Source organism: Telopea speciosissima, chromosome 5 (genome assembly GCF_018873765.1).
Source record: "Telopea speciosissima isolate NSW1024214 ecotype Mountain lineage chromosome 5, Tspe_v1, whole genome shotgun sequence".
Classification (NCBI taxonomy): Eukaryota; Viridiplantae; Streptophyta; class Magnoliopsida; order Proteales; family Proteaceae; genus Telopea; species Telopea speciosissima.
In genome coordinates, this window is record NC_057920.1 from 54,917,947 (window position 1) to 54,940,846 (window position 22,900).

Genomic DNA, 22,900 nt, shown 5'->3' on the forward strand with positions numbered 1-22,900 from the left:
GACCCTTTTTTCCAAAATCCAAGCCAAATTATACCTGTCATAGTTGTCAAGGCGCAAAGGTGAGCCAAGGTGGTGGCTAGACACCTTGGCGTCTAGGTAGTCACCTAGGCGGCACTAAGTTGAGCAAGAAGTTTTCTATAAAAAGGGGCATTTATATGCAAAATACTTTAAAACTTATTTCCTCCATACTATTAATTTTAAAGGGGGACTTAACTGTAAAATAAGGAACTCTTCCCTTTGCTTGTAAGTTTAAAAAGGGTTAATATCTAAAATGTAAAAATATATTGTTTTACTCAATAAATAAAAAATAAATAATACCCACTCGTAAGCAGCAATTGCATCATTTCTTCCTCTTCTCTGCCTCAATGCCCAAAACAAGGGAAACTACCCCGATGATGGTTCAGAAGACAGTGAGACTGCGAGAAGCTGAGAACTGGTAGATAGCGCTTTTTCTTCTTTTCTTTTCTTTCCTTTTTTTTTTTTTTGTAGCAATTCACACTAAATAGAAACTAGAACCGAGAAGCTGAGAAGAAGAGATGGAGAGAAGAGAACTAATATGACAGCCTCCCTCACATTGCTAGTATTTATAACATCAAATTACAATACGACGGGGAATTTCGAATCATGTTAGGAATTCCTAATCATGGTAGGATTCCAAGTTACAATAGGAAAAGAAATAAAACTAACAACTCAAACTAGTACTAGGACAGACTCATACTCAAAATAGGAGTCACAGGAGGAGGAGAGGAATCTCGAGAATATCGAGATATCTTCTTCTCCCCTGGACCCGATATATCTCGACACTCCCCCTCAAGCTGGAGCATATAAATCACCTAGACCCAGCTTGGAACAACTTCGACGAAAAGCAGGTCCAAACAGTGCCTTTGTAAACATATCACCAAGTTGATTGGAAGTAGAGACAAATGGAGTAACAACCAACTTCTTCATAACAGCATCCCGAACGAAGTGATGTACTTTGTCCTCCTATGAAAGACGGGGTTACTCACAATATAGATAGCGGCAAGATCACAAAACATTTGCATAGGCTGATTGATGGGAAACCCTAATTCCTGGAGTAAGGATTTTACCCAAGGATTTAAGTATCGGTATCGGGTATCGTATCGGTCGGGCGATTTTAAGAGACGTATCGTATCGTATCGGAGATACGTATCGATCAGTGCAGAAACGCATGAAAATGATCAAAATACACATGGAAATACACTTTTGGACAATAAAAACAATATAAACAAGCAATTTGTGTCATATATCATGCATATATACTACGAATTGTGAATAATCAATAACCAGACAAGTGCGGCACATTGAAATTGTTATAAAAGATTAAAAGATGAAATTTCTTACATGTAAAGTCACTCAATTGCCATGAAGAATTTCGGGGTGGATCAAAGTCATGTCTGTAAGGGTCTTCAACAATAAGAGTGACTATTGTGATAGATTTTAGGGTAAATATATAATCTTCTTGGAATGTGATAGATCTATACATAATATAGTACATATATTATATACATTAGCATTTGTTTTAAATTTTAGAAGAAAATTAAAAAAAAAAAATCATTTTAAAGAAGCAATTTTCGGTTTTGGGTAAAAAATGCAAAGAAACATGGATTTTGAACTCAAATCTTTGTAAATGTATACAAAGAATGCAATACTAAGTTAGTTTAACATATTCCCTTTGAATCATAGCAAAAAAATTACCAAAAATCAAAGATTTAAACAAAAGAATCAAACTTTTTTCAAAATACCTACCTTGCCCTTCAAGAACACCTTTTGATTTCGAATGTGGGCTGTTAGATGCAGCAAATGATGAGATTTCACTTCCTTTAGGATCGTTTTTGGCAAAGGAATCAAAGCCCTCAACAAATCTTTGGCAAAAACCAAGTTTAAAGATGTTTTTTTATGGTTTCTCAAAGCTGGAACTGTTTTTTTTCCGCCAGCCTGCTCCTGCTCGAGTTTTCTGTTTTGAGAAGACTTGGGCCCATGTGGTTTTTAAGTTGCCGATACGTATCGAGACGTATCGAGACGTCTCGATACGTCTCGATATGTATCGTTATTTCAAAAATAATAAAATAATGGTTTAAATCATGTCTCGTCTGTATTGATACGTATCGACCGTATCGTATCGTATCGATATGTATCGGTCGATACATACCGATACATTCGAGACATTTACATTTTAAAAAAAAAAGATACGTCTCGACCTGCCTCGTCTCGGCCATGACCGATACCGAGACGTATCGGCCGAGACGATACGATACGCTCCGATACTTAATTCCTTGATTTTACCCACATCAATTCAGCTGTAGTATGTGCCATAGCTCGATATTCGGCCTTAGCACTGGATCAAGTAACGGTGGTTTGTTTCTTGCTTTTCCAGGTGACCAAGTTGTCACCCACAAAGGTACAATAACCAGAAGTAGAACGTCTATCACCATCAGCACCAGCCCAATCAGCATCATAGAACCCAACCAAATTAGCATTTCGAGTAAGTCGATAAATAAGTCATTTACCAGGAGCACTCTTCAAATATCGCAACACACAGCAAGCAGCATCCCAATGAACACTACATAAATTGACTAATAATTCGAATGGCAAAGGATATATCAAGGCGAGTGGTAAGATAACTAAGTTTGCCGACTAATCTTCTGTATTGATGAAAATCTGAAAAATCCTCACTCTCAATAGACCCAAGTTTTTTATGAGGGTCCTTGGGAGTATCTGTTGGATTGGAAGCAAGCATTCCAGTGTCAGTCAGAAGGTCAAGGACATATTTTTTTTTGAGATAAGCTGACACCTTTCTTGCTTTGCAAAACCTCAATACCAAGAAAATATTTGAGAATACCTAAGTCTTTCATCTAAAAATGTTGATGAAGAAATGCTTTAACTTGGGCAATACCAGAAGCGTCATTCCCAGATATAATAATGTCATCCACATAGACTACCATCATCACTACCTTTGAATTCTGACGGCGAACAAAAACAAAATGATCAGAATAACACTGTGAGAATCCAACCTGAGTGACAATGGAGCTGAACTTATCAAACCATGCTCTTGGAGATTGTTTCAACCCATAAATTGCCTTACGAAGCTTGCAAACCTTGATAGACTCCCCCTGAACAACATACCCGGGAGGTTGTTTCATATAAACCTCCTCTTGAAGATCACCATAGAGAAATGCATTATTGATATCCATTTGATATAAGGGTCAATCAAAGTTAACAGCCAGAGAAATAAGAATACGAACAGAGTTCAGACGAGCAACTGGAGAAAAAGTCTCAGAGTAATCCACACCATATGTTTGAGTATAGCCTTTAGCAACTAAGCGGGCCTTCAACCTGCTCAATAGATCCATCTGGATTATATTTGATAGTATAAACCCACCAACACTTAACAAGATCCTTCCCAACAGGTAATGAAACCAGAGTCCAAGTATTCCGAGATAATAAAGCATCCATCTCAGTATCCATGACAACCTTCCAACCAGGGTGAGAGAATGACTCATGGTGGGTGTGAGGTATAAAGTTAGTAGATAAAGCAGAAGCAAGGCGTTGATAATGTGAAGGAAGGTGAGAAATGGAAACATAGTGCTCAATAGGATAGATAATTAAGGATTTGTGGGGTTTGTGAGTACAAGAACGTTTACCTTTACGAACAAAAATGGGTAAGTCGATGGAGCCTTTAGCATCAGAGTCAGATTGAGTGTCGGGCTGATCGGCGTCCGCTGTAGTAGTAGGCAAAGCCGGAACATTAGAAACAACAGGGGATGGATCAGGTACAGTTGGCGGAATAATGGAGGCCAGTATAGGAGCAGTGGTGGAGGGTATGGTCAGTGGTCGACGGCGACGACGTTGATAGATTTGAATTGGTTGAGATAGGGGAACGGTGACAGGTAGTGGTGGACCTAGAAGATCATTGTGCATTGTGGATGTTACAGAAGTAGGAGAAAAATAAGGACTATTTTCGAAAAATGTAACATCAGCACTAATAAATTGTGTATTAAAAATGGGATCAAAGCATCTATACCCTTTTTGAGTACGATAGTAACCAAGAAATAGACATTTAATGGACCGAGGAGATTGTTTATCGATGGAGGGATGAAGGATGTGCACAAAACACACAACCAAAAACACGTGGTAGAGAGGAAAATAAAGGACGATCAGGATGAAGAATAAAAAAAGGAATCTTATTATGTAAAACCGAGGACGGCATACGATTAATAAGATAACAAGTGGTGAGGACAGCATCACACCAAAAACGTTTGGGGACATTCATGTGGAGCATAATAGATAGAGCAACTTCTAGTAAGTGTCGATTTTTGTGTTCAGCAACACCATTTTGTTGTGGAGTGTAAGAGCAACTAGTTTGGTAAATAATACCATGGGTGAGCCAAAAATCAGAAATGTCAATTTGAGTGTACTCAAGGGTATTATCTGAACAAAAAAATTTTATGGATGTAGCAAATTGATTCTTTATTTCTTGATAAAAAATTTCAAATATAGTAAGAAATTGAGTACGGGCTTTCAACAAATAAACCCAAGTGAATCAATAATAATCGTCCACAAAACTAACAAAATAAGAAAATCCTAACCTATTTCGAACTCGACACGGACCCTAAATGCCAGAATGAACTAAAAAAAACAATGAAGAACTTCTAAGTAAAGTACATGCAGGAAAGGAGGCACAGTGATGTTTACCCAGTTCGCAAGCTTTACATTCAAGATGAGATGTGGACTTACAACTAGGAACCGTTAGATGAAGTTTAGATATGGATGGGTGACTAAGGCATACATGCCATTGCATAGGAGATGGTATGATAGTGGATGTAGCAGCAATGGAAGGTCCGGTACTATCTAGGTAATACAGCCCATTGCGCTCAAGCCCTCCACCAATCATCTTCCTTGTCTGAAGGTCCTAAAAGACACAAAAAGAAGGATAAAATGTGACAGAACAATGACGAGACTTAGTAAGTTGACTAATAGATAGAAGATTTAAAGGTAATTTAGGAACATGTAGAACAGGAGAGAACGGCATGGAGGATGTTGGAGAAACAGTTCCATGACCAGTTACCGGAGTGGAGGAACCATTAGCAAGGATAACGTTGGAAGAGGTTTGAACAAAATTTATGGAAGAAAATAAATTTTTTTTTTTGTGAATAAAAAATTATATTACCAAAGCCCGAGAGGGGCAAGAGGGAGAAAGAGGGGGGGAGGAATATACAAAGGGGGAAGGAGGGGGGGATACCCCGATCCCAGCTAAAAGGGGGGAGGGGGCGTAAAAGAGCACTATCTAGACCCCAGGAAACAACAATATGCCTGTTCCTTGGGGAATGCAAAAAGGCCTTGTGAGGCAAAAGACTGAGCTTAGAGGAGACATCCTAAAAGATGGCTTTCCAAATCAAGTCAAAAGAATGAGAGTTAGAGGTCCATCTCCTAAGGTTCCTCTCCATCCAAATGTGATAAAAAGTAGCACCAAACACAAGCTTGCCAATGATGTCGTAGGTGGTGCATCCAGGGAAAGTCATGACCAACCAAAGCCACTCTCGAGCGAATCGTAGAAGACTCCTGCTGCGAGGCCAGATGAACGACAGGGATTTATCCAGATGGTGGAAGTGAAAGGGTAGGCGAAAAAAAGGTGGTTAATGTCTTCGGAGCCATTCCAGCAGAAGATGCAAGAGGGGGGGACTGGGATTCTTCGGTGGGAGAGGAAGGCTTGGGTTGGGAGGCAAAGGTTAAGGGTTCTCCAGGCAAGGAAGCTATGGCGGGGGATGTAACCTTTGAACCAGACTAGCTTGTGCCAAAGGACAGTAGGGGCTTGAGATCTAACTAGGTTCCAAGCAGATTTAATAGCTAAAAAGGCCATTGTTGGAGGGAAGCCAACAAACCTTGTCCGCAAGACCAGGGGGGAGGGGGGAGGAGGGAACCAATTGCCATGAGAGATGATGGAGGAAAGAGGGGCGGATTTTGGGATCCTAGAGGAGTAGATTTCCCTAGGTCCAAAGAAGTTATAGAGAACTCCAATGGGGTACCAAGGGTAGAGCCATAAGGAAGTAGATGACCCATCAGCAATGGAGGAGCAGATGGTTGAGAGAGCCAGAGGGCGAAGGAGGAGAATTTTGCGCCAGATCCAGGAGGAATCCTTGGGGATGGAGACATACTTGACTTACTAGTCATGTGATAGAAAGCACCCGAATCAATAAGCAATGAAGTAGAAGAAGGGAAGAAGGCTACCTTTATAGGCTAGCGTAGCAGTAGTCAATAGAGGTGGAGGCAAATGCAGCTTCAAGTTGTTGGAGGCGTTTGACTAGCTGGTTGTAATCATCACGGGACACAAATGATGAAGTATTTGAACACTGTTTCATTTCACTGGTAGGTTTCTCAGTTGCAGTGTCAGTTGTAGCAGCATTGGCTAGTTCATTCGCCCACTCAGGTTTTCCATGTTTAGCCCAGCAGGTATCCACAGTATGATTTGGCTTCCCTCAATAAGTGCATTGGCGGGAAGACTTGTCAAAAGACTGATAGCTGGTACCTCTTCCTCTAGTACCTCAACCACGGCCCTTGGATTGGCCACGATCATATCTGCGACCACGATTAGCAACAAAGGCTGAGCTTTCTTTGGTAGTATTTCCAGAGTTAGATGGATTAGCCAAACGATTGATGCGAGAGAAAACTTCATTGACAGAAGGAACCTTTTCTCTCCTGTGAGTAGTTGACTTTTCACAGATTGATAGTCTGGATGCAACCCAGCCAGAAATTTAGCAACATGAAATTCAGCTCGCTGTTGTTTTAACTGATCCAAATTGGTGGTGAGGGGCTGATGTACCTGTAGTTTTTCAATCATTCCTTTATAACTGGCAAAGTATTCATTCAAAGATTTATCTCCCTGTTGGAAAGTGAAAAGCTTCTCATAGAGGTCATACATGTGGGAGATATTCTTTTCTTGAGAGAAGCTCTCACGCAAATCATTCCACAAATCCTTAGCAAGGATGTGAAACATCAAATTGGATGCAATAGTTTGTTCAACACTGTTCCATAACTATATTTTAATAATAGTGTTCTCACACATCCACTCATCATGAGCTGTGACTGTGGCAGAATCCTTGGGATCAACAATAGGAGGATCATCCATAATATATTTGATTTTTCCCTTGGCATGAATGAATGCTTGCACAGCCTGGGCCCATAAGAGATAATTTGACACTCTCAAGAGTTTGATAGTGGTAATCTGAACTTGGACATTGTCCGTTGGTGGTTTAGGATCAGCCATGAGGATAATTTATCAAGTCCAAGAAGCAGCAGCAGTAGCAGGAATAATGTCACAATCGGCTCTCTCTTAGAACCAGATTAGGGTTGGTAAAGATCCAAATATCCCAACAATAAAAGAAACTAGCAGAATTAGGGTTTGAAAACCCGAAAATAGTAGCAGGAAACAATTGGCAGAAGTAGGGTTTGTAAACCCAAAGGCAGAAGCAGCGAAATTTCAGCAGTAACAAGAACCAGCAGAATAAGGGTTTGAAAACCCCCAAAATAGCAGCAGTAAGCAATCGACAAAAATAGGGTTTGAAAACCCTAAAGTGGCAGCAGTAATCCTATCGGCAGGGATAGATTTTGAAAACTCAAAACTCAAAAACTGTAGAATGATGAATGGAATGCTGTACCTGAAGAAGGACACTAGATCACAAAACAAAACTCACAGTAGTTATTGGATCGATTGGAGAAGTAGCTCGATAATAATCCCCTCACTAGGGTATCGCAGGAAGAAGAAGAAGAGAATATTCTGTCTTCAAAAATAATGTCTTCAAAGTAATAGTGATCCACTGATTGGATCACAAACATAGATAGAAGTATTCTGTAACATAAACAGAAGCTTCAACTTTGAAATCTCCAATCGATTCTTCACACCAGGTACACAGTAGCAGTAACACCCTAGTTTTCACTTGAAAACTTCATCTAGGGTTTATTCCTCAACAATATGCAGCATACGGTGCTGCACCCTTTAAAGAAAAAGATTTTAGAAGCCTCTCAAACCAGAATCGCAGAGCACAAGCAATCTAATGGTTATGCTCTGATACCATGTAGCAATTCACGCTTAATAGAAACCAGAACCGAGAAGGTGAGAAGAAGATGGAGAAGAGTAAAGAACTGTCAAATATGACAGCCTCCCTCACATTGTGTTGGATTATATGGGCCAGAATACCGTGGAGGGTATTCTGGACTTTTTACAGCTTTATTCTTGTTTCTATTATGTGGGTTAAGTCCCACATTGCTTACATGTAATTCTGTCCTCTATTCTTGTTAATATAAATAAAGGGCTTGGGGTGACCATTAACCATCCAAGCATTACTCTAGTTTTATTCCTGTTAACATGGCATCAGAGCAGGTTTCGAACTAGGGTTTTTCAGAGCCCTATTCTCGATCTCTTTTCTTCTTCTTCACTTCTTTTCCTTCTCTCTTCTCCTTCTCTTCTCCTCTCTTTTGTTCTCCATTCTCCCATAGGGCAGCACTGATGAGGTGATCGCTACATCCAGTTGCTGCCCTCCATCACCTAATTCAGTGACAAAAAAAATTCTGCTCGATAGGAACCAGCCTCCCTGCCTGTGATATTTGAAGCTTCAAGTGTTTTTTTTTTGGATTGATTTCATCTCTCAATAAGAAATCAATCCCCCTTCTTGAAGATCAAGACCTGCAGCAGATTTCTCCAAGTTCCTGTCTCCATTCTTTGAAGGTTTCCTCAAATCGATCCTTCCCAACATCAGGGTTTTCTTAAAGCCCTGACAATTATCGATCTGGGGGTTTCAGATTTCCATTGAAGCTGATTTTTGGAGGAGTGATCCAGCACCATTAGAAGACCACTCGCCCCAAATTTCATCCCCTTTTGCTAAGTTTTTGATTGCTTTCTCCCCTACATCGATCTCACCAAACTTATGGAGTTGACTATCAAGAGACATTTGCACCAATGGCGAAACTCAAGACCATAAGGGTATTATTATCTTGTGCTGCAAATCTTGTGTGGGATCTTCAGCAGTTGGATGTAAAAAATGCCTTCCTCTATGGGGAGCTTGAGGAAGAAGTATACATGGATGTTCCACCAGGTTTCTCTGATGACAGGACCAGGGGCAAGGTCTGTAAATTGAAGCATGCTTTGTATGGTTTGAAGCAGTTACCTAGAGCCTGGTTTGGCAGGTTTCACAAGGCTATGATTTCAGCAGGATATAAGCAAAGCAATGCTGATCACACTTTGTTCATCAGACAAGTTGGTGATAAAGTAACTATTCTCATAGTCTATGTGGATGATATTGTGGTCACTGGTACTGATAGTGATGCTATCAAGAAATTGAAGTACTTCCTTCGCCGTGAGTTTGAAGTAAAGGATCTGGGGACTCTAAAATATTTTCTAGGGATAGAAGTTGCTCGATCTTCAAAGGGCATCTTTCTTTCTCAAAGGAAATATATCCTAGATCTATTGTTTGAGACTGGGTTGCTAGGTTGTCATCCTTCAGATACTCCTATGGAAGCTTCTACAAAACTTAGGGAGAAAGAGGGTGAACCTGTCGACAAAGACCGTTATCAGCGATTAGTTGGCAAACTAGTCTTTCTCTCTCACACATGACCTGACATAGCCATTGTTGTAAGTTTGGTGAGCCAGTTTATGCATGATCCTTATTCCTCTCACATGGAGGCAGTCCTTCGTATTTTGCGATATTTGAAGTCTACTCCCGAAAAAGGAATTCTTCTCTCTCCCAATGGTCATTTGAAGGTTGAAGCTTATACTGATGCCAATTGGACTGGCTCTACTAACAGAAAATCAATTTCTGGCTATTTTTCTTTTGTGGGTGGAAACCTTGTCACGTGGCCTAGCAAGAAGCAGAATGTTGTGGCAAGGTCCAGTGCTGAAACAAAGTTTCGTGCAATGGCACAAGGAATCTGTGAACTTTTGTGGCTTAGAGGATTGTTGCAAGATATTGGTGTCGCTATCCATCTTCCCATGATGCTTTATTATGACAATAACAATAAAGCAGCCATTAGCATTGCTCATAACCCTGTCCAACATGATCGTACTAAGCATGTTGAGGTTGACCGACATTTCATCAAGGAGAAGCTCGAAGCTGGACTCATCTGTGTTCCCTTTGTGAAGTCTGCTGATCAGTTAGCCGATGTGTTCACCAAGGGGCTAAGTGGCAAAGTGTTTCTTCCTATCTTAGTCAAGTTGGGCATGCACGACATATATGCTCCAACTTGAGGGGGAGTGTTGGATTATATGGGCCAGAATACCGTGGGGGGTATTCTGGACTTTTTACTGCTTTATTCTTGTTTCTATTATGTGGGTTTAGTCCCACATTGCTTACATGTAATTCTGTCCTCTATTCTTGTTAATATAAATAAAGGGCTTGGGGTGATCAGTAATCATCAAAGCATTACTCTAGTTTTATTCCTGTTAACACATTGCTTGTATTTATAAAATAAAATTACAATAAGAAGGGGAATTCCTAATCATGATAGGATTCCAAGTTACAATAGGAAAAGAAACAAAACTAACAACTCAAACTAGAACTAGGACAGACTCATACACAAAACAAGAGTCCCAGGAGGAGGAGAGAAATCTCGAGAATATCTAGATATCCTCTTCTCCCCTGGACCCGATATACCTCAACACTTTTTACTTGCACCGCTGCTGAGCAGCTGCGGTGGTGGTGGTGGCAGAAGCAGGGGGCAGCTGCTTCCCTTCTTATACATCCCTATTTTCCCCACTTTTTTCCCTTTTCATTCTATTTCCAACCCCTCCCCTAGGCATTTCCTTGACAACTATGATACATGTACACATCAACCATCATATTTTTGCTGTCGCTGAATTAACTATGGTGGCTCTCGCTGAGAAGGACAATACGAAGGAGATAAAGCTTTTGAGAAAGTGGCCTTGTTGAGAAGTGTATCCTGGGTGCTGGTGAGAAACTGGGCTAAATATCTCATGTAGAAAAGTACTGACATTTCTCAGAAGGCCTGACATCCATGACCATTTTGGGTTAGAAGGAAAGGTACATCTGAAGGATTGGAGGATGATGTCCCTAAGCACAAAAATTATTGTAGAGGGGGGTGAGAAATTTCTGTTCCAGGGTGAGGCAGGTCTAGTTGGATTGTGGGTTAGGGTGGCCCTTGTATGCCTGACGTGTAGGCCTTGGCATCTTCTTTTCCTCCCTTTAAAAATTTATTTTTCTGCCTATCCAACAGAAGAAAAAAAAATACATCATACTCCAGTAGACTAAACTCTGTGTTGAGTACTAGCACATCCCCAAAGGCAAAGTTCATCATCAGTTTCTTCAAACCTACATTCATTTCTGATGAATAATTTAAATTTAACCCATTTAAAGAAAATAATAAACAAGCTATGAAGTAATCCCAATGATGAATTACAATGCTGATGGAAGAAAATGATAATGTTGAATGTTTCCAAGAATGATCCAAACCTGTAAAGAAGCAGTTTTTAGACCATCAGCACTTGAGCCAGTGTCTTCAGAATAAGGATGCTCCCATGCAAGCATTGTTACGAAAACAAGCCTCTGAAATGCAGGTTCCTGTAAAAGAGTCGAGTCCGTTTGAAAAGAAAATGTAACAAAGGTAAGCACCTGGTAAAACAACTCTAGGAGTACATACTTGTCTTAAATGATAGTGAAAGAAATTTAACAACAGGCAGGGTCACTGATTTTAACCTCACTTGCTAAACATTTATAGAACTTCAATGTTTTACAGGTACCCTTCAGAGCCTGAACATTTGCAGACCTTCTGAAGTCGTCTAGGATCATAGAAAAGAAAGCTTCCAAAGGAAGCTAACATTGTCTAAACACCAAGTCCTGCCAGATGATGTAAAGCCTTTCTTGACTCAAGTCTCCAAAGGTACCTCACATATTTCATGACACTATCTCAATGGCTAGGCAATTGTTCTGACCTCTAACTCTCTAAGAATAATACAACAACAACTCAACCTTATCCCAACTACATGGGGTCGGCTACACACCTCTAAGAATAATAATGTTCAAATTCTCAATTAAGTAATAACTGAAGACTGAGAGGAAGGGTAAGTTCCAAAGTTCAACTATTAACTGAAAACAAATCAAGTAGCCCTGTGTGAAAATTGCAAACATGAATCCATAATTATCTGTAGGATTCATATGAAAGGAAAACAATTAAAAACAAAGAGCAACATTTTTTCCAGAAAAGGTAAGTTACTAAGCTATATTAATATTATCCAAAAGCAACCTCGAAGCTGGGCTGTCCAACCAAGCCTCCTCTTCTTCTACCCTTATAGAGGACCCTCGATACAAAAAAATCCCAACGCTCCACCCTTTTACAAATTCATCCCTATTTTCTTAAACAGAGAGTATCGAACCCCCCCCCCCCCCCACCCCACCAAAAAAAAAAGTCAGGACCACAAAAGATAAAGTTCTACTAGCTTTTCTTACCACCCAGTACACCAATTTTTCTTTGGCTTCTAAGATTTGCATATTCCTTTCCATCCATAAGCTCCAGCAAACCAGAAAAGGAATCATCGCCCAATACAATTCTGGCCCTCTAATATACCAGAGCTCCCGACCCCTCCTATTCCTCATTTCCTCCATGACTGAAAATATAGAAGCTAAAAGTCCATGCCACACTCGACCACTGACAAAAATCCCCTCCACACAGCAAAAACCAATTTGCTTCCCCAAAACAAATGGTTAGCATCCTCCTCTGATTCATCACAAAGTATACACATTTCTCATCCTCCCACCCTATGATTCACTCTGTAGCAAGCCGGTGCTATCATCACACTGACTGGACAGTTTTCGGGTCCAGTCCCGGCATCTCAGGATGGTAAGTTACCGTGTCTGCAATATCTCATCTTTAGAATATGATGTAGAGCTTCTAGATTCTTTTTTGGTCTGCAAGAAACATGGTGATGGCTCCCCAGTCTTCTAGAGCCAAGAGGCAAAGCAAGGACAATGGAGCATGGCATGAACAATTCATTTTTCTTTTGAACCTGTTCCTTTGGATGTACTGGCCAAGGGAAAATCGCCTAAATTTCTTGATTTTGATCTCCATGGAGTGCAAAGATTGTTCACTGCACTACACTTGAATACTTAAATCCCCAACTGGTCTGCAAGAATAATGGCAATGGCTTGTTCACTGCACTACACTTAGAACACTTCAATCCCCAACTAGTCTCCAAGGAACATGGCAATGGCTTCCCAGTGTTCCAGATCCAAGGGACAAAGCTAGGGCAATGGAGCATGGCATGCACAATTCATTTTTCCTTTGAACCTGTTCCTTTGGATGTACTGCCAAGTAAGGGGAAAAAATCACACAATTTTCTTTATTTTGATCTCCACGGAGTGCAAAGATTGTTCACTGCACTACAACCCCCAACTGGTCCAAGAACATGGTCGAGAGTGTGTCAAGAGTCAAGACAGAACTCTTCAAACTTACAAGTCTAACAGACAATCTCCAAAGCCAAAAAAAAAAAAACAGAGTTTGATGTTGGAGCAAATGCAAGGAATCATGGACTTTGTGAAATTCCCTCTGAACCCTCCATGCAATGTCCTAGAGAGAACAAAGTTAGAAAGAAAATTCTACACTGTTTTTGCAAAAATGACTAGAAATATTGTTATGTTGTCTCGAATTCTTGTACCCATTTCGAAGATTGGCCCACTCCGACCTTTTTGGTGGCAACCTGAATGGAAATTTTTCTGAGGTCTGTGATAGTAGCAGAGTATGACCCGACCCGATGGATCGACCCGTCCTGGAGGAGTATTTATATGTTTTATCGTCTTGTTGTGTAAGCAAGTAACACAAGTGAGATTTGGATTTTCGAGCTAGGGTTTTCTGGGAGAGTTCTTGCACTGCAACTTTTGGTGTTCTTGAGAGATCTCCACTGTACTTTTCTTCCATTACATAGTGAATCATCTTCAGCTTTGCCTGTGGACGTAGCACATCATATTGGTGTGTGAACCACATTAAATCTGTGTCATCTTTGCTCTGTTTCGCTTCTTCATGTTTCTTGGTGTTTACATTAACAAATATCCGTAATGATAAGTGTTCGCATAGCATGATTATGAAGACAAGATGATGCAGGGGAGTTTTTAACTTACTCCAGAAGATAGAAGAAAAACAAACAGACCTTAGTGGCAAATGACTTAACAGAAGCTGGGCTTCTTTAAGTCCTGTTGACATGGGCCCTTTAGCCCATTAGTGGGCCTGTCTTTAGCCCATGTCATGGGCTTTACTTTTAGTTGTTTCTATCTTTTATTTTTAAGTTTTTTTGCACTTAAAGACTCATCACGCATAGTGGGTGTCCTTGTGTTATGTTTCCTATTGGCTATGTAAATATAGATTACATAGCTTTTTTCTTACATAGCTAGGGACTCTTTCTTTTTATATCAAAGCTTGTAGCTTATTCTAGGAATCCAACGATTTTATCAATGAGAATGACTATTGCCTTTGTTGCTGCTGTGAAAGGAGTTGTTGTGAGACACAGTTGAGAGTGGGAAACTCTTGGGATTGGAGGGATTCTAATCTAGTCCTGTTGGTGGGAGATCAAAGGTCATATCCTCTACTATATTTCTGTTTCTTCTCTCAAGTGGTATCTCTTCTACCGTTATTAGGGTATGCTGAAATTGATTCAACCAGGGTTTGGAAGGGTTCATCATCAATTTATTTTCTGTTTATATTCTGTTATTGCTGAGAATCATAACACAGCCAAGGACCACCACCACAAGCCTGGCAGCAGCCCTGTTTTAGTTCCCTTTTGGCTGAAGTTGATTCATGCTCTTGTGAAGAATTTGACCAGCAGATTCCCTCAACACTTTGGGGCATTCAATAGGCCCTTCCTAGTGACCTTCGACCATAGTTTGAATCAGATTGGGACTGCTGATCTGTTACTAAAAGATTTCTCCCAAAAAAAATGAGTTTTGGGTTTGTTAATATACTGTATTGATCCTTACTTTAAATCTGACCGTTAGAACACCATATTACTTTGGGGTTTACTTGTTCTAACAATTTGTGAACATTGGTCAAAATATGATATATGACCTTCATCAGACAAGGTTGACTTTGACCATACTGTTAACCTAAATTCTGTTTGAGGGTTTGCTCGAGGATTTGTTATAAGGGGAGAACAATCTGAACCTAAGATTTATCCTATCTACCCCCCACCACAATAATGTCCAGTGTACTGCCATAAATATACAATCTAATAAGTACTAAAATATTAAACAAGACAATTGCTACCAAAGTTTCCACATGGGCCCACATCAGGACAATGATGCCAAATCAACATATTAACATTAAGGTCCCAGGCTTCCTCAAGTACATTTTAGGAGGCTGTTAATATTTGCAATCAATCACCATAATGCAAGTGACTAGGTTCAGGCTGGCCTCAAACTATATAGATATTTCTGCATTATGCATCTTTAGGACTCAAATCATAGTTTTCAAAACTGAACCAAGAATCAAACTGGAAAAGGCCTGGTTCTGGGTTTTGAGCAGTTTTGAGTGGATTTGACCAGTCAAACCACGGTAAATCAAAATTTGAAAAATAGAAAGTCAAAAGGTTTGAGATAAAGAAAAACTGGGGGGGGGGGGGGGAGCTATTAAACAATTGCAGCATATGTAGCATAGTGGTAATTTTTTTTGGGTGAATAAAAATTCATTACCAAAGAGAGAAAAATATAAGGAAACCCCCAGAATTCAGGGGGAAGAGAAGAGAAAAATCCTACAATACATGGGGCTAGCAGACCTACCTAAAGAGATGGAATCCCAAATCTGCCTAAAGATCTAGAATTTGTAGTCCATCTCCTAACATTGCGCTCCATCCAAATATGTGAAATAGTAGCTCCGAAAGCCAGCTTGCCAATTCTATCACACAGGGAGTTGCCCCCAAAAGTCATGTCAATCCATATCCACTCTCTCTGGAAAGGAAGGATCCTTCTTCTTCTAGGCCAGCATTTGATTAGAACCCTTGACCAAATAGTGGAGGAGAACGAGCAATCAAAAAATAAGTGTTCAACACTTTCAGAGACATTCCAACAAAGGCAGAAAGCTGGAGAGACGTTGATCTGGCGGTGGACGAGGAAAGACAGCGTCGGAAGGCAGTTTGAAAGAGCATGCTAGACACAGAAGCTATGCCGAGGAATGTACCCCTTGAATCAAACAATCTTGTGCCAAGTAGCAATAAGACCCCTAGATCTGATGAGGTTCCAAGCTGATTTGGAGCTGAAAATGCCTGAAGAGGAGGGAGTCCAAGAAACCAAATCTCCCGAACCAGCAGGCCTTCTAACAATAGAAGGGAGGGCATTCCAAATGAATGCAAGCTGAGGAGAAGGAGGGGAGAACCATCCATCAGAGAGGATGATATCGGCGACTGAGGAAAGCCTATGGAGGCCAGCCCTATAGATAAGCCTGGAGCTCACTAAAGGAAGGAGAAAGCCCATGGGATGCCAATGATCTAGCATGGTGGTAATTACTTCGACCTTTAAACATAACTTTTAATTACAGGTACCATCGAACCGGCCGGTTTTCAAAAACTGGATGGCTTTTAGAAAAATGTCCTGTTTGATTCTAGTTTTTCACAGGATGGTCCAGTATCCAGACTGAACTGAAAATAAGGGCAGTTCCAGTTCTGTCAATTTGATTGCCAGTCCGGTTCAGTTTTAAAAACTGAGTCACATACCCCACATTGCAACCACTTTTCACTTACTTTTTAGTGATGCACAATTGCACATATAATTCATTCTCAAAATACACAGTTCACTTATGGAATCATGTGTCCTACCCCAGAGCTTGGATATAGTCCCATCTCCACCCACTAACGCAATGTTAAGCTCTGCCTGTGCCATAGTGATGCCCACCATAAAAGCAAAGGAAACAAATAAATACTGCAAGGTAAACTTTGTTCACTTTGATGAATTCACAAACCTTCAAGCAAGGATGAATGTCAGAACTATCCCTTGCCAAGAATCTGAAGCAGCAATACTCCACTAAGTTGCGTGCATCATTACATACATATTCAGGAGCAAGTGCTTCAAATATTCTCTGCATTTTCTTCCCACTTAATCCATTCATCCTGCATGTTACAACTTAAGAAATCATTTCACAACATTTTACCAAGTCTGACTGATGTAATGAACTGATCTAAGTGCCATCAGAAGCTCAAAAATAAAAAAGAAAAAAAGGCACACCCATAGAAGTTAAAGCTTGGCCCAATATGCCATTTCTACAGCCATTCACTAAACATTCGGGATGAAGCAACATAAAATAAAGCATTATAGTCATTAGTCAGCTTCCTACAAATAGTACAAAGTCTATAACCCAGATTTCTAATATGTTCTACTAGTTGATGCCAAATGGTTCTCTACCTACATACATATGACTACAAACTCTTCCATACCACCAGATCACCCCTGGAATAAACCAATATCTTCCCAAATTCTTCTCAGTTCTCTAGCCTTCTCTTGAATAATCTTCTGTTACATTCTTCCCAAAAACCCCAGTAGAGACTAGAGAGCATGACAAGCATCAGTATCGACGGCCAGTCAGTAAGCTCATCCATCTCACGGTGACTATGCCAGACATATCTTTTGCAGTAGGTGTTATAAGCCAGTTCATGGAATCACCTCAGCAAGTTCACTTGGAGGCTGTGTCGCTTTCTCTGATATCTTAGGGTGCTCCAGGAAAATGGCTCATTTACAAACCTCATGGACATATTAATCTTCTTGGTTACTCTGATGCTAAATGGCCTGGTGCTGAAGGTGATAGGAAGTCTACCACAAGTTATTGTATGTTTGTTGGGGGCAAACTTGTCACTTGGAGGAGTAAGAAACAATTACAATGGTGAGGTTCAAGAATCATAGATATGCCAGTCATTAGAAGAAAGAACCGCCATAAAAAGATTCCTCGTGTATCATCTGTAGCAAAACTATGAACGGGAGCTAGCAATCCTGACCATATTGAAGAGGTTCCTAAGACACAGCATGGAAGAGTCACAATATTAAGAAGCGAGGTCCAAGAATTCAGAAGGGGTGGAATTACTGAATGAATACGAATGCTAAAGTTGAGTATAGGACCACGGCTCATACTACAGCTGAATTGATGTGGTTGAAATCTTTCGTTCAACAACTTCGTTATTCATCTAATAAACCTATTGACATGTATAAAAGGGGAGGATGGAAGAGTGTTGTTAAGGGATGAGGACATTGTAAGGAGATGGGATGAGTATATTTGTGAACTTATAAATGGAGATAGTTCGAATATGACCGAATCGGTTAACTGCATTATTCATCAAGACACCACACTTCAAAGATATGTACGAAAAGTTGGTGTGGTGGAAGTTAAAGAAGCCTTAAGAAAGATGAAAGTAGGCAAGACACCAAGCCTGGATGAGATCCCAATAGAAGTTTGGAAGGCCCTTGGAGTATGTGGGGTATTTTGGTTAACCAAGTTATTTAACAAGATTATGATCACAAGGAAAATGCCAGATGATTGGAGGAGAAGCATTGTAGTTCCAGTTTACAAAAATAAAGGTGATGTCCAGAGCTACAATAACTATGGAAGCATAAAACTAATGAGTCATACTATGAAACTTTAGGAGAAGGTTCTTGAAGCCCGTCTGAGAAGAGAGACTCATATCTCGAAGAATGAATTTGGTTTTATGCCAGGTAGATCCACGACAGAAGCTATCTACCTACTGAGGAGGCTCATGGAAAGATGTAGAACAAGCAAAAAGGATCCCCATATGGTCTTTATTGACCTAGAGAAAGCCAATGACAAAGTCCCTAGAGATTTAATCCGGCTTGTTCTTGCAAAGAAAGGGGTGTCAAGTAAACATATAGAGGTAATTAAAGATATGTACGAGGGTGTGGTGACCAGTGTGACGCAATAGAAGAAAGGTGGGCTAGATATCGTTCTAGCACAGATGACCTCGAATCCACAAGGTAGAAGAAAGGGACGAAAATGTCAATTTTTAATAGATTTCATAATGAAAATTACAAACCCTAAAATGACCTTGTATAAAGGCGAATACAATTCAAATTTCAAAAAGTGCGCCAATAATTCAAAATTCAAAAATTGTGCCAATATTCATATTTGAAATTCAAATTTCAAACTTCGGCGGGCTTTTTTACCTTCGAAATGTGCCCAGAATGCATAAAAAGGGCAAACTTCTCCAAGGCCTCGATTTGATATATGATTCGACCCATCTTGTTTAGTACCTCCGCTCACTCGGGGTGGACTTTTTTTGTTGGTCCAACCGACTCAAATACTCTTTTGATATATCCTCTACATTACAGTGTGAGATCTGTTGGAGGCCAGGGCAATGAATTCCCAATTACGGTTGGGTTACAATAAGGGTCAAAGCCAAAGCCCTTATTTGTTTGCGCTTATCATGGATGAGTTAACCAAGAACATCCAAGACGAGGTACCTTAGTGTATGCTCTTCGCCGATGATATCGTTTTGGTGGATGAGACAAAAGCAAGGCATAATGTTAAGTTAGAGATGTGGAGATCGACCTTGGAAACAAGAGGCTTTAGGATTAGTAGATCAAAGACGAAGTATATGATGTGTAACTTTAGTCACACTGTGATGGATGATGATATGGTGAAAATTGAGGAGAGAGAGATACAGCTAAGTGACTGTTTCAGATATCTGGGGTTCCTATCATGTACAAAGAAGGTGACATAGAAAATGATTTTCACAAAGAACTAAAGTGGGATGGATGAAGTGGAGAGGTGCGACCAGAGTATTGTGTGACCGACACATTCCTTTAAAGCTTAAATGAAAGTTCTACAGGACTGTTGTCCGACCTGCTATGATCATAGTTGTCATGGCGCCCTAGCGCTGGAGGTTTGTGCCTATCGACCTACGCCATGGCGTCCTGTCTCTCTTTCCCTCTTCGATTTCTTCTTCCTGCCTCTCTTTCCCTCTTCGATTTCTTCTTTAATTTTTTGTTTCTTCCCAACCTTAGACCCACTACCTGCTTCCCTAAATCTCCTATTTTAGCCTTGGTTTAGTAACTTGCAACTAAGACATCCGCCAGATCTGATTTCAGATCTCACCATTCGGTTGCTAGTAGAATTTTGGGGCTATTTCTCGTTGGGATCGGCAGACCTTGGTGCTGCGATTTTGTTCCAGAAATTGCAGGGAGAATCTTCTTCATAAGAAGGAGTTTCCTCTACTGGAACTACTCCAGTTCACCACCTCTCTGCCTCTCTTTCTATCGTGTTATTGCAAGGTTGAAGAAGACATTAAGTCTTTAAAATTGCAAGTAAGGACAACTTATATTATTTATATAAAACCCCTTATATTCTCTATTGCTATTCTATTTAACCCATTCAGTTCTCTTTAACTCCATTAAATTACAGTTCTGCCACTCCTTTACAACTTCAGATTAATTGCAATTCTGCCATTGCTCTTATAAATCTTGATTTATCTACTAGTTTGTCATTCAACTTTGCCGTTCAACTTTGGATTTAATTACAATTCTGCCATTGCTCTTATAAATCTTGATTTATCTACTAGTTTGCCATTCAACTTTGGATATAATTACAATTCTGCCATGGTCGACATGATCGCCATGGCATTGCCATGGCAAGCGACGTGTTGATATATCGATCAGACACCCCTCCACCGACTTGGATCGCCATGACGCCGTGACAACTATGGTATGGGGTTGAATGTTAGGCATTAAGAAGTGCTATATAGAGAAGCTATGTGTTACAGAGATGAGGATGTTAAGATGGATGTGCGGCAAAACTAGGAAGGATAAAGTGAGGAATGAACATATTAGAGCTGACATGGGAGTTGACCCAATCAGCGACAAGCTCCGAGAATGTCGTTTGAGGTGGTTTGGCCATGTGCAATAGAGGCCTGGGGACACCCCAGTAAGGAGGAGTGATCTGATTCTGATTGAAGGAGCTAAAAGAGCTAGGGGCAGGCCTAAAATGACCATAGGTGAGGTTGTGAATAATGGCATGCCTAGTGCAGGTCTTGTGCCCAGTATGACCTTAAATAGAGCCTATTGGAGGGCAAGGATCCACGTTGTCGACACCTGAGATTTTCCTCATTTCCTGGGCTATCCTCTTTCCTCTTGCTTTCATTTTTCATTTCCCATTTCTCTCTTTTCTTGTCTCATTTCTTCATTTTTATTCTTCATTCCTCTTACTTTCATTTCCCTTTGTGTGGATCTCAGTTTTCCTTACTTTGTTTTGAAAGGATCCATGTAGCCGACCCCATTTAGTTGGGATAACGCTGAGTTGTTGTTGTTGTAATTTGTAAACCTATTGACATGTACTGTGATAATCAAGTTGCGTCTATATTACCAGTAATCCAGTGTTTCATGAGAGGACTAAGCATATTGAAGTTGATTGTCATTTGTTCGTGATGCTGTGATGAGGAAGTTGATCTCCACTCCGTTTGTCAGCTCACTCAACAGCTTGGTGACTTGTTCACTAAAGCCTTGTTTAAAAATGCGTATCTTCAAGGATGTTCCAAACTGAGCATGAGTGATATTTATGCTCCAGCTTGAGAGGGAGTGTTATGAATTATATAACTATTGTACCGCAAGGGTATTCTTGTCATACCCTTGCTGTTTAATCTTATATGTGGGTGCCCATTGTCTCTGGGCAGTTTTGTAACCTGTATCATAACCCTATTATAAATAAACATTTGCTGCTACCGATTGGGGTCTAAGTCCATTCTCTCCAATCGGTAGCTCCCTTGCTGCCTTCTATTCTCTTCTTCTTCTTCTCTCTTCTTTCTCTTTGATTATTTTTTGTTGAACCACGATGCAAATGACTTGGTGAATGCCAGAAAGAAATGTCACGAGGATTGTGGATCTCTTGAGGGAGAGATGAAGCTCAATAAATTATGATGACCCTTGTTGGCTGCTCTAGGTTTAAATCTGTTACAATAACAATGAGTACAAAAGCCTGAGATTATTGAAAATCTCCTGCCAAGACAGCCAACTAAGAGAAACTAGAAAGATGAATCCTTTCCCCTTTTATTGGTAATGAATTATTATTCACCCAAATAAAAAAAAGGAAGGATTATTTCCAAAAGAGCACAGCAAAGTGGTTCAAGGACTTTAATACACAGAATGCCTTGTCTTTCAGCTTTGTTGTCCTCCTTGCTTTCTTCTTTTATAGTTTCTACCAGGGATTCCTAAGGTATATGGACAGTCAAGTTTCCGGCCGACAGCAGAGGAATAATTACTGTACGAAGTATAACATCTAAGAGGCTATTGGAGAAAGTTTAGCCATTCATAAGTAATAAATTTTTAGGCAAAGGTTCTCTGAACTGCCAGGCCAGGCTATGCTTGCCTCCAATATACGATACTGTTTTGCTGCAGCTCACTGTTGCGCTCCTCTATGCTGCTTGCTCAGAGAACCCTCTCCCTAAATTTTTTTAGCAGTGATAAAAACTGTAGTATAATTAATGTGAAACAGAAGCACCACATAATGAAAGAATAAAGTCTCATGTAAAAGACTAGTCGACCTCTTTTCATCAATATACAAAATCAACGGAGGTCAAGTTCCCCAAAATTGTAGGTCAGAGACAGAAAAGCAAAATCTGTCCACTTTGTATTTAGAATGTAGAACAATATTAATTTTAAAGTTTCACCACAAGAAACAGATATCAATCATCCACTAATTGTCAAGGACATTCCCAAATCAAAATCTCTTAATAATAGGACAATAAGAAAGGACAAAAATGTCCCAAGAATAAGTATGAAAATGATACTTTCAACATGTAAGGGTGTTACCATGTGTGGATGTATCTTAAAATTCTCCCACAAATTGATGCGTACATTTGAATCACACCCAGCATCTCAAAGATGCTCTGGCATTCAATTTAAGCTGAGCA

General features: G+C 40.1%; 1 protein-coding gene across 1 annotated transcript in view; it reads right to left on the bottom strand.

The window, feature by feature from the left end:
- LOC122661979 overlaps positions 1-22,900 on the bottom strand; it is a 140,647-nt gene that overhangs the window by 93,936 nt on the left and 23,811 nt on the right. Inside the window, exons 3-4 of the mRNA XM_043857512.1 lie at positions 16,960-17,107; positions 11,478-11,585 (exon numbers count right to left, since the gene is read on the bottom strand). Coding sequence (XP_043713447.1) covers positions 11,478-11,585; positions 16,960-17,107 — 256 coding nt within the window. The remainder of the gene's footprint in view (positions 1-11,477; positions 11,586-16,959; positions 17,108-22,900) is intronic.